Genomic DNA, 17,005 nt, shown 5'->3' with positions numbered 1-17,005 from the left:
GGGGGGGGGTGATTCAACTCAGATTGGTCAATTCCTGTGGAACGTCTACCTTGCAAATAACAGAGTTGCAAGCCGGGACCTTAGAGGTCTGCTACTCCAACCCCATGCTCAAACAGGAGACCCCATACCATTTCAGACAAATGGCTGTCCAATCTCTTCTTAAAAACTTCCAGTGTTGGAGCATTCACCGCTTCTGGAGGCAGGTTGTTCCACTGGTTAATTGTTCTCACTGTCAGGAAGTTTCTCCTTAGTTCTAGGTTGCTTCTCTCCTTGATCAGTTTCCATCCGTTGCTTCTCGTCCTGCCTTCAGGCGCTTTGGAGAATAGCTTGACTGCCTCTTCTTTGGGGCAGCCCCTGAGAGATTGGAAGGCTGCTATCATGTCCCCCCTCGTCCTTCTCTTCATTAAACTAGACATACCCAATTCCAGCAACTGTTCCTTGTATGTTTTAGCCTCCAGTCCCCTGATCATCTATGTTGCTCTTCTCTGCACTCTTTCTAGAGTCTCAACATCTTTTTTATATAGTGGTGACCAAAACTGGATTCAACATTCCAAGTGTGGTCTTACCAAACCATTATAATAGAAATCATTTTAAAAATACCTTTGTGTTGGTGTTTCTCATGCACTGTATGTTCTGTCTGACAGACCCCAAGCAAGATCATCCGAAACCATTTGAGCATTGCATATTTTGTTCATTAAATATCCAGCTCAAGTGGTATAGACATTCTTCGTTCCTCCATTTTTGCACTATACAGCAACCTTGTAAGGTAGCTTGAGCTCCAGGCTGAGCTACCTTGTAAGGTAGCTAGCTCCAGGCTGAGCTAGCTCCAGGCTGAGCTGGGTTTAGACTTCAGATGTCTGTTTTATAATCATTATTAAAGTGGTTATACTTCCACTGTTTCTGACTTAAATTCTAGATAGTCATTTTTCCCCCTAAAATGTAATCTGTGAAATTTCTGAACAATATTGCAGTGCAACCTGTACTTTGTTTGAAATGGTATAGGATCTCCTGCTTAAGCAGGGGATTGGACTAGAAGACCTCCAAGGTCCCTTCCAACTCTTGTTATTCTGTTAATTTCAGTTGAATAGACACCCTCCCCCCCAATTTGACAGGGCTGCCACAGTTCAAATCTTCATTCATTTAATAATGGACATCCCTGTTATTTCAGAATCTGTCCTGACAATTGACATAATTTGCCTCAGGTTATGTCATGTGTATAATTATATAATTGATGGCTTTACATCTTTTTTTGTCTCAGTTTATCATTTGGCATAAACCAATGTAAAGGATACAAAGAGAGAAGCTGCACATTTATTTCAGTGGCGCAAATTACATCAGTAAATATGGATTCAGCAAGCACCCGTCCTTTCTGCTAAATTAAAATTTTAACTCCTTTCTTCTTCTTTTTTTTTTGAAACATCACTCTTTTTTTCATTGGAATAAAGAATAGTTCAGTTCTGCAATGTTTTGTTTTCTCTTATTATCTGTTTATGTATAAAAGCAGATGTTTTGAGTTTGGAATTGTATCTTAATTCTCTCAGCTTCGTATTAATGGTCTCTGTGCAACAGATAGAGTATTAAGTTTAAATCTGTAATTCAGTCCAAAGTGTTAGTTGTATAAAAGTATGTATGCATATACATAAAAGTCAGCTGAATTTTCAAATTGGCTCGTGGTGCAAAATTCTATTCATTATTCTGAACTGAGTTGGTAGTTCAGCTAGAAGAGCTGATTCAGTCAAATTGTCCTCAAATCAAAGCTTTGGATCTAAGCTTTGCGAGCAGAGGTCAAATCCCTGAATTCTGTTTGGTTTAATTTTAAAGGTGTTTTGTACCGAACTAAGACCAATTCTTTATCGGAAACTCTTTTTTATTAAGACAAAGATGCTGTTTTCTTTTTCTTCAGGTTCCTATCATTAAACTGACAGACTCCTATACTGAAGTAAAAGTGGATATCAGCTTTAATGTACAAAATGGGGTAAAGGCTGCCTATCTCATCAGAGATTTTATTAAGGTCAGTTGATGAAGAATGTAAACCTAGTTCCTCTTTTCTTATAAAATGTAATTGAAAGCAACAATAGATGTGAACGTGTTTTTGAGAATGCCTTCTCTTCCTGTGAGTCTCACTTTTTAAAAAATTAAATCGGGTTTCTATTCTCGAGTGGGAAAGTCCACAAGGAATGCTAAATCTTACCTTTGCACTCAGTTGAATGAGCAGAACGTAATCCCAGCAAAATCTTAAGTTCTCCCTTTCTCTCTTTCCCGCCTTCCCCCAAAAATTTTTGGGGGAAAAAGTACAATAGGGATGGTGTAGACCAGGGGTCTTCAAACTTGGCCCCTTTATGACTTGTGGACTTCAACTCCCAGAATTCCCCAGCCAGGTACGCTGGCTGAGGAATTCTGGGAGTTGAAGTCCACAAGTCATAAAAGGGCCAAGTTTGAAGACCCCTGGTGTAGACATTCATTAGTCTGCTAAAGACATTTGACTCATTTAGTCAATTTGTAAACAAACCACTACCAACGTGTTTGCTTTCACAGTGACAACATAGACTTTCTTTCAAATCACACCAGCTAGTTAAGCTCATAACATAACTACTAATTTGTAACTTAATACTTGTACATCTCCTTGTAGAACAGGCCTTTAGGGCGGGGTGGAAGAAGAGTGAACTTGGCATTTTGCACAATCTCCTTTCGGTTTGTACCCTCTCTGGCTAAGCAATACAATATTGTATATGTCTATGGAGAGATTCTCAGCCATCCAGGTCATAGTTGTCTCAAAGATGCTTTTTCAAGAGGCAACAACTGGACTTTCTTGTTTTTCTTCAGAGATGTTTCCCTTCTCATCCAAGAAGCTTCTTCAGCTCTTGGGGAATGGAAGGATTTATACTCCTTGCAGACAACTGGTCATTTGTATTCTTTTAGAGAGTCATTGAGGCCACTTGGAGGTTTATCTATGTCCTCAGGGTCACCTGAGTAGTGCAAATGGGTGTGGAGCCTTCTTGGAACTGCTGAAAGGATGGTGTTGTACAGTAGTGGCCAAAATTGTGGAAACCTTTTGGGAAAAGTGTACAGTAGAAATGCCACCTTTGGTTAAGTTTCCACCCATTTTTCTTCTAATTTCTTTATAACTGTAGCCTTGTTCACTTAATAATACTATTTTACATCGCTTTCTGGGCAACCAGTCAACTCTTTGCACCATTACTTTAATTTTATTACGTTTTACAAGCTCACTAAATGAAAGAACACAAAAAAACCCAACCAACTTGATAGGATCACACAACACACTGACAAATGTCCTCCTCTCAGCTTCAAAACAGGACATCAATAACTGAATCCTACTGTGATCTGATTGGCTCATGGCCAAAACAAGATGACACCCGATTGGCTCCCTAAACACTCACGCTCATTGGCTACAATCAGATGAAGGAAAGCTACCTGATACCAACCTAAGCAAGTTGTGCTTCCTTTTTCTGGTTATTTGGCTATAATAGAATACAGTACAGATAATTGAACAATCTATGTTGCATTACATTCTTGATTAAATTATCTTTCCATTGATATATAATTTTATAGTACTGCTTCAAAACAAAAGTGGTGTTATTAGCCACCAAACCTCAAAAATACACTTTTCCCAAAAGGTTTCCACAATTTTGGCCACTACTGTAGACTGGAGATAGATGATGTCGTGTCCCTCCCCCTCTGTTGAGAGAGGGCTGTTCAATTTTGACATAGATGGCCTCTTTGATCCCTCTTTCAAACCAGCTGTCTGCAAGAAAAACAAACAAGCTCAGAGACCACCAAAGACCTCACAGTGGAGATAGTTGAACCAAAGGGGTCCCCTTTTCGGAGCACCAAGATGATAAATCAGGCTCCTGCAATATGCATAGAGAAAAAGAAAAACATCAGGGGTGGTGTGCAGGTCTTCTCACAAAGGGCACAGTTGAAAATTTCAGAGAGGGAAAAAAATAATAATTCAGAGCGCAGGCCTCTAGCAATGCTTGTCATTTTTCATCATATCCACTAGAGAGCACAACAGTTTTAAAATTAGAATTTGGGATTCTTCCCCCCCCTCCCCCCACGAAACATCTGCAAGAAAACAAGCAAGCTCAACGAGGCACCAAGGACCCCACATGTCAACCCTGTGCTACAAATATTCTCCTTTATTTTTTTTTCCCCCTTCCTGTTCCCTAAAAAATGTATTTCCATATCCAAATTCTGTTTCATTTTTAAAGGCAAGCAAAGTTTGGCCTTCAATGCTGCATACCAATTGTTTTAATCTTGGCAGTAACTGTTTGTTCCTGGAGCTGCAGGCGAATTATTAGAATTATCAGAATTTTATGGCAGAAGGGCAGAGAACATTTTACCGATTCAACCTGTATATAGATAGATATGTCAAAGAAAAAAACTTTGCAATGAAGTTGCCCTGTCTTATCTAATCTGTAGTTACTCTGCTTTGAATTCCACGGAATTCTAGGAGTTGAAGTCCGCCCATCTTAAAGGGGCCGAGGTTAAGAAACACTGTTCTAACCGGACGACACACAAGAAGTAAAAAATTAATTTCCATCTTCTTTTTCTTTTTTGCAGAAATATCCTGTATTGCCATATTTAGTTTTAGTATTGAAACAGTTCTTATTGCAAAGAGACCTCAATGAAGTATTCACAGGTGGAATTGGATCTTACAGTCTTTTTTTAATGGCTGTCAGCTTCCTCCAAGTAAGTCAAAATTCTTTTCTGACGGTTCATGAATATGTGTCCCAATGGTTCCATATCCCTTACTGCTCATAATGGTACAGAATTCAAAACTTTTTTTTAAAAAAAAAAAATCAGTTGGAGGAGAAAGGCGTGTTGGATATGTTCACTCTCTTGAGTTATTTGTAAAAATAATACAGGCGGGAAATAAAGAAATGACAAAAGTGTAGCATGATGTGTAAAGCCCTATCATAGAGTTGTAGAATTAGTTTGATGGAGTTACGCAGAACGGCAGCTACAGATGCTGCTGCTGCCAGCTGAGCACAAAGAGGGGTCCCATCAGGAATTTTGCAGAGATAGGCTTGAAAGCATTTGAAGTTACTGGATTGCTATATTGAGGGTGGGACGTATCCTGTCTAGGAGGTTGGAAAATGCTTTTTATGGTGCAGGATTCTCGTTCTTCACTGGCTAGGCTTTCTTTTCACGGATTTCGTTCAGCTGTTAGAATAGAATAGAAATAGAATAGAATAGAATAGAATAGAATAGAATAGAAACTGGAATAGAATAGGAGCTAGAATAGAATAAGAGCTAGAATAGAACAGAACAGAATAGAATAGAATACAGAACAAGGAATAGAATAGAATAGAATAGAATAGAATAGAATAGAATAGAATAGAATAGAATAGAATAGAATAGAATAGAATAGAATACAGCTGGAAGGGAACTTGGAGGTCGTCTAGTCCAGCCCCCTGCTCAAGTAGGAGAACCTACACTGTCTCAGACAGGTGAATGTCCAGTCTCTTCTTAAAAATCTTCAGTGATGGAGCGCCCACGATTTCTGGGGGCAAGCTGTTCCACTGGTTGATTGTCCTCACTGTCAGAAAGTTTCTCCTTAATTCCAGGTTGCTTCTCTCCTTGATCAGTTTCCAACCATTGTTTCTCGTCCTTCCCTCTGGTGCTTTGGTGAACAACCTGGCCCCCTCTGTCTTTTGGCAGCCCCTCAAATACTGGAAGACTGCTATCATGTCTCCACTATTTCTTCTTTTCTTTAGACTAGCCAAACCCAAGTCACGCAGCCATTCTTTGTATGTTTTTTGAATGGGATGGTCCAGAAAATTGAAGTTGGGTTTTCTCAACCCCTTTTGCTTGTTTCCACAGCTACATCCCAGGGGGGACGCCTGCACCCCCAATGCCAATTACGGCGTCCTTTTAATAGAATTTTTTGAACTATACGGCCGTCATTTCAACTACCTGAAAACAGGGATCCGAATCAAGGATGGGGGTTCCTACGTAGCCAAGGATGAAGTTCAGAAGAATATGCTAGATGGTTACAGACCATCCATGTTGTATATTGAAGATCCACTGCAACCAGGTATTGGGGTTTTGGGTTAGATTTTGACATACAGTGAAATATTAATGTTTCACTCCTGATTCCACCTTTCTCCGATATTTTCCTTGTGGCTTGATTTATTCATGATTGACTAATATGATGGCATGATTTGGGGCATACAGCCAGTTTAATAGACTTAAAGATTATGTTGTAAGCCGCCCAGAGTCATTGGGTATGAGATGGGCAGCAAATAAATTTCATATTAAAATAAATAAAATAAAATGGGATTAGATGACAGGGAAGGGCCTGGGTCTCTATTCCTGTAGGTCTTCGCTGCTATCTAGTCTTTGCCTGGAGTTTTGTAGCCCTGATCTGCTGCCTCTACTTGAATGAGAAAGCTTATTTGGAAAAAGATGATCCGCTAAAGATCAGGCTTCTGAACCCGGACACATTTTAAATATTTTTGCCAGCACTTTGAATCCCAAAGCCTGATGAGTGATTGGAAGCCACAGGAGAATCTCCTGATCCCAGAGACAGGCCCAATGAATAATCTGGCTATAACATTCTTCTATAAATGAAATTTTCAAACCATCTCCTGGAGAGCACTCTAAAGTCACCCAAATGAGGTTTGCCAAGGCATCTCCTGCGTTTTATAATTATACTCGACTCTTTTAGAAAGTTGGATCTCTGGCACTGATAGATGTGGATTACCTGTTGAATTAGCCCCGCCCTTCCCGGGTGGATCCCCAGATGGTGATTGGCTACAGAACACATCACCAGTGGCCCAGGATGCTGGGAGTTGCTGCCAGCAACTTCTAGGGGAGTCTTTTTGGCAACTATAAAATGATCATGTGACGGACCCATTTTAACAACTGTCACAACATGGGATCATAACGGGCAGGCTCCATTATGTCATGTCAAGGACTAGCTGCAACTATAGCCATATGACTGTAGCTTTGTTTCTAATTTGGAAGAATAGCAGAAATGGTTAAAGGCGGGGGTCTTCAAATTTGGCCCTTTTATGACTTGCGGACTTCAACTCCCAGAATTCTTTAGCTAGGGCCTAGCTAAAGAATTCTGGGAGTTGAAGTCTGCAAGTCATAAAAGAGCCCAGTTTGAAGACCCCTGGTTAAAGGCTTCTGAACAAGGCTAAGAAATAAACATACTTAGGATGGTTATAATAGGATTTTTTTTCCCCCGTTTCTAACTTCTGACTACTTTTTTCCTAACTGCTGTTTTTTTCTATTGCTCTTTAAAAAAAAAAAAGGCAATGATGTTGGAAGAAGTTCGTATGGCGCCATGCAAGTTAAGCAGGCCTTCGATTATGCCTACGTCGTTCTGAGCCATGCAGTCTCACCGATAGCTAAATGTTATCCCAATAACGAAAGCGAAAGGTAAACAAACATTTGGTGTTTCAGCCAGAGGCGTTACTGATCTCTTTCTTTTTCCCCCACCTTCCAATCCAGTAATCTGTATGTGTGTGTATTTATATATATATATATATAAATTTTGTCTTTAAATGTTGCAGCATATTAGGAAGAATTATCCGAGTTACGCAGGAAGTGGTGACCTACAGAGAGTGGATATCCAAGCAGTGGGGGATACAGAATAACGTCGAGACGTCATGCAATGGTAAGAGACTTTAGAAGTCCGCGCAGCAATATTGCAAGGATACAAAGAGTCCTTGAGATACGACTAACGCAGCTTGCCTATGACGGTTGTAAAGCAGGTTGGTCACATAAGTGACCCACAATGGCACAACGGTTGCTAAGCAAACCCATGGTTCGCTAGGGACCAGTTTTGCCAAAAAAAAAACCCAGAAATACCTGGGGTTTTTTTGGCAAAACCATTGCAAAAACATGTTCCCATGACTGTGGGATCCTGCAGATGGCCATAAATGGGCCTGGGGTTGCCGGGCACCCTAAGTACGGTGACGGGATAGCTCAACTGTCAGAACTTCAAATCTGGGATTAGTAGAGTTAGTCCTTGACTTACACCTGGTTGCTTAGCGAACATTTGAAGTCACATAGGTCAATTGGAACTCAAATGTTTGCTGAGCAACCAGTTGTAAGTCGAGAACAGGTAATAAAATCTGGAAAATAGACTTTCAGGTATTTAATTGAGTCTGCAATTAAAAGGTTTTGATTTTTAAAACCAGCTACTGATCAACATAAAGAACCATAGAATAACAACAGCTAAATCTGCAAAAAGGTTTGCCTGGCAGTAACCTTATGCTGACAAGTAGTAAAATAATTCTGTAATAATAAAAGAGGAATCAGAAGCCATTGGCCTATTGCTAAGTTATTCCAAATATTCTAACCAGCATTAAGCGGGATTGGCATGGAGAGAGCAGTAGATTGAGAAAACAGCTGGATCCCGAATGGCTCAAGCAATAAAGCATTAAAATTGAATTTATGGGCCTATTTGGAAATAGCTCCATTCATCACTGCACAAGCCACTTCTCATGCAATGCTTTCACTACATGAAAATAAACTCAAGAAACTATTTTTTTTATTAAGCTTTAGCATTGTTTTCCTCCAAAGGAAGATTTAAAAAAAAAAGTTACACTCTATCGGACTCTGTTGGGCTGGAAATATATATTTGGATGGAAGAACAGTGATGTCAATTCCTTAGAATTCATGGATCCAGAAAATCACAGTTTGAAATAATTTATGACAGCCATTTAGATATGATAGAGTACTTCTGAGTAAACAAAGCACCAATAAAGAAAAGCCAGATGTTTGCAGGCTAGGTTTATAGGTTTGACCAGAAGGCTAATTCTTCACGTAGGAGGAAAGAAGAATTACAAAGTTCAAAGATAATTTTTCATTAACCGGAGAAACACAGATACCTTTCCGCATAGCTGAATATTTATGGAGATATTTATGGAGAAGAGTTGCTGATTTAAACAGCACACATCAAGGCAAATAACTTTCAGCAGAGTCTGGCCATTCTTAGACTGTTACAAAACATCCTCGTTAAGCTGACTTTGCGAAACACCCTCTTTACGTTGAGTGGACAAATTCATTTCCTAAAAACTTCATTTCTGTTCCACTTGCCTAGCGGGAATTCCTTAAATGGCGCTGAACAGAAATTTCTGCAAATTCTTCGGAGAACTGAAAAAAGTTTTGCTTTAAATAGGCCATCATTTTTTTCCCCTCTGGAAACTTAAAAAAAAAAATAATAATTAACACATTCTGAATTATTTCTCTTGTACCTTGCCTGCTTTCAAGTTTTTCCAGTAATTTAAACTTTTCCATTGGCTTTCCTTACCTCCGTTCATATTGTCGCCAGATTTGTTGTGTAATTAATACAGCATGGAGTGGGGAAGGGAAATGGCAAAAAAGAATCAAGGTAAACTAGATCCAGTATCTGGGTACCTTCCTGTGACTCTTTGAGAAATATTTATTTGATTTATTGGAAAATCACTTCTAAGGAAATAGTAATATTGGTAGTCCTTGACTTATGCCACAATAGGGACCAGAAAATTGTGTTGTGGTTGCTAAGTGAGAAATCCTATGACCATACCCAATTTTATGACTGATTTCACTGTGGACATTAAGTGAATCACCGGCTATTAAGTGAGACATCATGTGACTGCAATTTGCCTGCCACTTTGCTGGAAGCTGGCTGGGAAAGTTGCAAATGTTGATCACGTGACCGCGGGATGCTGGGACCTTCACAAACGTATGACAGTTGCCGAGGGCCTGGATCACAGTGATGGGGCCACAGGGACTTTGCAGCAGTCGTAAGTGTGAAGACCCTGTCACAAGTCTCTTTTTTTATTTCCACAGCCTCTTTGTAACTTTGAACAGCCGCTAAATAAATGGTTGTAAATCAAGGATTACTATAATTCTAACCCAACAATATCTGGGGACATGGTGTTATTTCTGGGCTGCAGAAATAACCTCATTTCCCAAAGTCATTTTATCATGATAACAAAGCTCCTTTATTGTGAAACGGTGCTTATTCTCCTCTCCTCTTTGGTACCAGGTAATGGAGTGGCATTAATAGTGGATAATCAACAGCTGGACAAATATAACAACAACCTTTCCGAAGAGAACCAGTCCCTAGGAAAACTGAGAAGTAAAACTTCAGAGACCCCAAGCAAACATTCATCAAATTCTTCATCAGGTCCCTTCTCATCATCCTCATCCACCCTCTCCAGCTCCAGCGACGTAGTAAGTATCACGTCCTGATCAAATTCAGATCGAATTACCCACACTGTTGCTTCTAAAAGCCTGAGAACAAAGATTCTCAGACTTGCAACTTTTAAGACTTCGACTCCCAGCACTCCGGCTGAGGAATTCTGGGATTTGAAGTCCACATGTCTTAAGAATTGCCCCAGGTTGAGAAACATTGGGTATGTCTAGTTTAATGAAGAGAAGGACTAGGAGTGACATGATAGCAGGGTGTTGGTTTCCTACACATAATTTTCCGTGCAATGGAATATATATGGTACAAATTAAACATATATCCTTCCTGCCACTTCTAAAAAAGCCAGGCATTCATTAGAGCTGAAAAAATATAGCAGATTTCAAAGTCATACCTCAGCTTAACCCACTGATATAAGAATTAGCCTTTTCACCCTTGCATACAAGCAAATAAGGCTAGTCTAAAGAAAAGAAGGACCAGGGGTGACATAATAGCAGTGTTTCAATATTTGAGGGGCTGCCCCAAGAAGAGGGAGTGAAGCTATTCTCCAAAACATTTCCTGAAGGCAGGGCAAGAAACAACGGATGGAAACTAATCAAGGAGAGAAGCAACCTGGAACTAAGGAGGAATTTCCTGACAGTGAGAACAATTAACCAGTGGAACAACCTGCCTCCAGAAGTTGTGAATGCTCCAACACTGGAAGTTTTTAAGAAGAGACTGGACAGCCATTTGTCCGAACTGGTATAGGGTTTCCTGCCTGAGCAGGGGGTTGGACTAGATGACCTCCAAGGTTCCTTCCAACTGTATTATTATTATTATTATTATTATTATTATTATTATTATTATTATTATTATTATTATTATCTGCTTAAAATAAAACACAAGACCTCCTTAGTGAATCCTGAGCAGATGAGGAAAAAGCAATCCAGAACCCGCCCTTCACAGGGCTGCAAATTTTGGAATTCTATCCAGAAAACCCTGTCGCATTGTTTAGCCATGCAGATCTCTAGTGTAGTAGTGAAGATATGAAGATTATAAAATATAATTTAGAAGCAATCCTGGGCTATAAAGTTGGTCTGTCAGAACAGAAGGGAGAACGTATCCAGCCACTTAAAGATAGTCCTCACTTAGTGACTGGCCCCTTAGTGATCATTCAGAGTTTCCCCCAAGAGTTACTTATGATCCACTTCTGGAGTTCCAGGGGTTGCACAAAACACATACAGAGCGACACACAATAGTTACATGTCCACATGTTGGATACTTGGCAACCACCTCACCTGTATTTCTGGTCACAGCCTTCCATAGTCAACGTGATGTGATTTACATTGATATATTGATTTGCTTCATGACCGCCGCAAAAAAAAAGAGAGTAAAATCAGGCAAATTCACTTGAGTGCTTCAACTTACGACTGTCGTGACTTAACGATGGAAACTGCAGGAAATTCCACTAAAGTCACAAGTCAAGGGCCCACCTGTATTTCGACAGAATTCTCGTATTTGCATGTAGTTTTTGAAGGTGCTGAAACGGGCGGAGTCATCCTTCCGCTCCTTTCTCCACAGGAGTCGGACGGCACCCCGTGCAAAACCTCAAAACAGCTGGGCTCCTGCCAGACTTCGGCAAACAGACTAGCATCTCAGGAGATCTCCCTCGGGTCCTCTCAGCTGAGCGGCAGAATGCCAAATGGCCAAACCGTGAACGCATCCAATGTGACAAATAAGTCCCAGGTCGGTATGGCCCTGAGCTCAATCTCGGTTCCCCTCAAAATGTCTGACGCCCACGCGGGGCTGTGATTCTCTCCTCGCCCTAGAAATAGGTTAAGGGCAGAGACAGAGGCAGAATATTGAGCTTAAACACAGTCTGGGAATAACGGCCATGCCCTTGCCAATAAGTAGAAATGCAGGACTGAGCGTTGGTCATGTCACTCTTTTAACGTAAATTCATTTGATTAGATTTCTTTTTAATCCCGCCTTTCTTACTTTATAAGCATCTCAAGGTGGTGAACATACCCAGTACTCCTTCCTCCTCCCCAAGACAGCCTTGTAAAGATAAAAGTCACTTTGCAGAGGGAAATGGGCAGCATAGACATTTAATTAAGTAAGTCCGTTGGGCTGAAAGAGAGCGGTTGTCTCCCAGCCAGCTTTCATGCCGAAGGCAGGACTAGAACTCACCGTCTCCTGGCGATTGGTCCAAAGTCACCCAGTCACCTTTCACGCCTAAAATGGGACTAGAATTCCCAGTCTCCTGGTGATTGGCCCTGAATCAACCAGCCAGCTTTCATGCCTAAGGCAGGACTGGAGCTCCTGGTGATTGGTCAAAGTCATCCAGCCAGCTTTCACACCTAAAATGGGACTAGAACTCCCAGTCTCCTGGTGATTGGCCCAAAGTCAACCAGCCAGCTTTCATGCCTAAGGCAGGACTAGAACTCACCGTCTCCTGGCAATTGGTCCAAAGTCACCCAGTCAGCTTTCATGCCTAAAATGGGACTAGAACTCCCAGTCTCCTGGTGATTGGCCCAAAGTCAACCAGCCAGCTTTCATGCCTAAGGCAGGATTAGAACTCACCGTCTCCTGGCAATTGGTCCAAAGTCACCCAGTCAGCTTTCATGCCTAAAATGGGACTAGAACTCCCAATCTCCTGGTGATTGGCCCAAAGTCAACCAGCCAGCTTTCATGCCTAAGGCAGGATTAGAACTCACCGTCTCCTGGCAATTAGTCCAAAGTCACCCAGTCAGCTTTCATGCCTAAAATGGGACTAGAACTCCCAATCTCCTGGTGATTGGCCCAAAGTCAACCAGCCAGCTTTCATGCCTAAGGCAGGACTAGAATTCCCAGTCTCCTGGTGATAGGCCCAAAGTCAACCAACCAGCTTTTCATGCCTAAGGCAGGACTAGAACTCACCGTCTCCCAGTTTCTAGCTAATGCCTTCACCACTAGATCCAACCGGCTCCCTTACATTATTTTATACTCTTGTTGTGGAACAGCTGCTGGTCTTCACCTTTCCTTTCTCTCCTCTCTTCTATCCCACAGCACGGGTCCATGAGGCTCTTCCGCACTTCTTCCAACAAAAGCCTCCAAGGTCCAGGAAATTCCAGCCACGGTACCTTGGTGACGAACAAACAGTACCAGGGCACTAAGCCACAACAATTTTACCACGGGAAAAAAAGGAAACACAAGAGGGACGCTGTGCTTTCAGACTTATGTAGATAGTTTTCCTCTCTTGACGGTTGGACTTGTTCCCCTGTGTGCAATGCTCTCATGCTACGAGAAGAACTTGGACAAAATGGCTTCCAAGGTCCCGTCTGGAGTCTCAAGACTGTTGGAACGTTGATTAGCAACGCATTTTAGTTTTTTTGTTTTTTGTTTCCAGCTCGCCACGAAAAACCGATCATGAAGACTGAATAACTGCAAAAAAAACAAAACAAAACAAAAAAAATAAAATAAAATAAAATAAAAAATAAAACATGGGTGGGAGGGAGGAGGAGGAGGAAGAGGAGAAGGCTGCTTATCCAATAAGTCATATGCTACAACAGGGTTGTTTAGATATAAAAAGCTTGAATGTAAAATAATTATATCCCGTCAGCTTCGGAGCTGACTTCTAGGGGTAGATTACAGTGTATTTAAAGGTTTGGTAATTAACTGAAATAAAACAAAGGATTTTTTAAAAAAAGAAAAAAAAAAACACCCGGGGGAATACGTAATTTGAGGGCAACCCAAACTTCAAAAAGAGTAAATTCTCACGTGATAATTTTAAAATTATTTTTGCAAACATTTGCCATTTTATTGTGTATGTATAGATGACCATATAGCAAATTTGACATTTGTAATAGTGGATTTGTTAATACTTTTTACATAACATTACCGTTTAAATTGTAGAAAAATTTCTTTTCCTTTTTCTCCCTCTCCCCCCCCCCCAATGATTCATTTAGTTGAAAACAACATCAACAAAAGAACCGAAAGCTGAATTGTCATCTGAACAACGGACAAATGTAGTGAATGACATAGCTCATCGTTGTGATGCTTTTCCTTTTAGCATTGAAATAATTTAATAGCACATTGACCTGTGGGCACAAGTTGGTTCTCTGAAGGAAAAAGAAAAAAAAAAGATTGATGCCAGGGCAAATGCTTGTTTATAAAATATACAAATACATTCTGTTGTCAACTCTGATCTTGTATTCCACTCTGGGGAAGGAAAACAAAAAACCCAAACTTTTCACAAACTCTTTTTTTAAAAAGTGCCATCATCACTCAGGCGATGGGATATTCCAGGTTAGATTTAATGGGAAATCATTGATTGTTTGCTTTCAAAGTAGGAAACCAAGTTACTTTATTAAAGGAAGGGGTATGTGTTGCTGCATTAAGGAAAAAACGAACGTGTTGATGTCTGTATTTTCAAGTCTTCCTTGTAAAATCCATCTGGTGTGTTTCCACATGCCTTGGGGCTGCAATTTTCATTACACTTATGCTGGCTGAGAGCAATGAGAGTTGTAAATCAACATTTTTTTGAAAAGCACCAGATTGGGGAAGGATAGTGTAATTCCAATGCTGTTTTTTTTTTTTTGCATGCTTTTATCCTGGATTTATTATTTTTTTTAAAAGAAAAAATTCCCTTCTCTTGCAGCTTTATAGCTCTTCCTTTAAAAAAAAAAAAGTAAGGAGAATTGTTAATGCAAATGGTTGAATTGTTGTGTTCTTTTCTCTTTAAGAAAAACCTGAATGTTACCTCATTCCCTTTTCAGAGACTTTTTAATCCACCCTTAAGAGAGAATTAAAAAGTCTTCAATAACGGGACGGCATCGATAATGCTGTCTAAAGAAGCGCCAAGCCGTGTTTATTCTTCCTGAAATTCTCCCGCCTCCTAAGATGGTTTCCTAGCTCAGCCAGGCCTTGGATTTTAAGACAGAATTGAAATTCGTGCTGTGAATGCAGAATGGATGGGGTTGAATTGCAGTCACTTGCTTTATCTGAAAAAACAAAACAAAACAAAAAAAAACCCAGACAAAGGAGCACTTTAATGGATAGAATGTAAAAGTGACGTTTACTGTAACTTTTTATTTTATTTTCTTTAAAGAGGAAAGCGTGTTATTCCGAATGTAAGATTATTGGGTGTATGCAGAGAATGAAGACAAACCTTTTTTTGAAGAGAAATACTGACTTTTAGATGTTTCTTTTGTAAATTGCAGACCAACTTGGCACCGGTAGCGTGCAAGAGGCTTTTTAAGTGAATAATAACTATAATAATGCAACACGACCAAATACTGTCATGACTGAAAAATTAATAAAATAATGCTAGATGATAAAGCATTTTGACTTCAAAACAAAGAAGAAAGGGGAGGGGAAGACAAAATTCAAATATCATAATCGTCTAAAACCTGAGGCATTTTTTTAATTTTTTTTTAAAAAGTGTTAACTTTACAGAGTTATTAGTGATGTTTTGTTCCAATCATTTTTTTAAAAATCCAAATGCCTTTCGTTAACTAGAATTTGTTACAAGGATTCACATTATGCATTATCAGAGTATTTTATTTGGAGTTAAAAATATGTTTTATAACTGTAGGCCTACCCTTACTCTGTTTTGGGAACAAAATTCTAAATTATTTTAATCCAGTATTATTATTTGCTGCCATTTTAAAAATGCTGTTACAAATGTAATACACCAGTCTGTATTACTGCACCAGACTAAAGGTTTTTATTCAGTTTTTCAGAAAAATCACCCTCTTTGTTGGAAACAAGTATCCTGTCAGGTTGCAGAGATTGGTGTTCCAATAAGCATGTGATTATTTTAATGTGGTGGTAGCAGGAAGTTAATCTTGATTCCATTGGGAATCTTAGGTTTGTCTCAATTTATGGTTTTCATAAATTTTAATGGAAAAATAGCTTTTCCTGGACTGCTCAAGTTTCATTTTGTAAACAGTATCTTTCTAACAAGAAGAAGAAGAAGAAAAAAGCATGAAGGAAAAAAATTGAGGAATTTTACTTGCCTCAACTAACCAGCATTGGTATTCATGAAACACATGTATATCTAGCAAATCTTTTATTTAAACCGAACAGTTGAACTGTTCGTCTTTTTTTCAATCCGAAGTTTAAAAAAAAATATCACTTTCAGTACCTTTTAATTTTTGCCTGCTCATTAATCTTGTACACTTCATCTCTGTATTCAATTCAAATCTAATTCCTTTTTTGAGTTTCAATACTTTTTTGTGAAAAATTTTGTGAAATATATATATATAAATAAATGTTTCAACAACGTTTTATCATTCATGGCATCTATTTTCTGTTTTAAGGCATGTGATTTTTATTTATTTTTTTGTTCACCACTTTTTATTTTACCAACCAACTCTCCAAAATGGCCAAATTAACCATTTACAGACCTAACGTTTGGATGTAATAGATTTTCCCATCTCAAAATCCCTGCTGAGGAGAAACTTGATCCACTGAGCAAAGATGCCCTAAGGCAGGGGTAGGCAACCTTGGGTCTTTTATGACTCGTGGACTTCAACTCCCAGAATTCCTCAGCCAGCATGGCTCAGCTTGGAAACTCCCTTTCCCCTCAGCATGGCTGGCTCAGGAATTCTGGGAGTTGAAGTCCACCAGTCATAAAAGAGCCCAAGGTATGTGCCCCTTATGTGATGCAGTGTGTGTTGTCTTTATTGGTAATTGGAGATGAAATGAGAAACATGTTCCTGCTCCAAGTTTGAAACAAGGGAGCACCCTCAAAATGGCTGTGGGGTCCTTGGTGGATCTCTGAGCTTTGAGCTTGTCTTGCGAACGTTTCATTACCAAACTAGGTAATATCATCAGTGCCAACATTGATGATGTTACCTAGTTTGGTAATGA

General features: G+C 39.7%; 1 protein-coding gene across 1 annotated transcript in view; it reads left to right on the top strand.

The window, feature by feature from the left end:
* Positions 1-13,570, top strand: part of TENT4B (terminal nucleotidyltransferase 4B) — a 42,851-nt gene extending 29,281 nt beyond the window's left edge. The window contains exons 6-13 of the mRNA XM_015818932.2: positions 1,904-2,011; positions 4,582-4,710; positions 5,845-6,058; positions 7,284-7,410; positions 7,545-7,648; positions 10,010-10,197; positions 11,732-11,896; positions 13,199-13,570. Coding sequence (XP_015674418.2) covers positions 1,904-2,011; positions 4,582-4,710; positions 5,845-6,058; positions 7,284-7,410; positions 7,545-7,648; positions 10,010-10,197; positions 11,732-11,896; positions 13,199-13,378 — 1,215 coding nt within the window. The 3' untranslated portion in view covers positions 13,379-13,570. The remainder of the gene's footprint in view (positions 1-1,903; positions 2,012-4,581; positions 4,711-5,844; positions 6,059-7,283; positions 7,411-7,544; positions 7,649-10,009; positions 10,198-11,731; positions 11,897-13,198) is intronic.
* Positions 13,571-17,005: the final 3,435 nt, after the last annotated feature.

Source organism: Protobothrops mucrosquamatus, unplaced genomic scaffold (genome assembly GCF_001527695.2).
Source record: "Protobothrops mucrosquamatus isolate PMUCROS unplaced genomic scaffold, P.Mucros_1.0 scaffold_144, whole genome shotgun sequence".
Classification (NCBI taxonomy): Eukaryota; Metazoa; Chordata; class Lepidosauria; order Squamata; family Viperidae; genus Protobothrops; species Protobothrops mucrosquamatus.
Note: the sequence above shows the minus strand (reverse complement) of the source record. Positions and strands in the feature narration are given on the sequence as shown.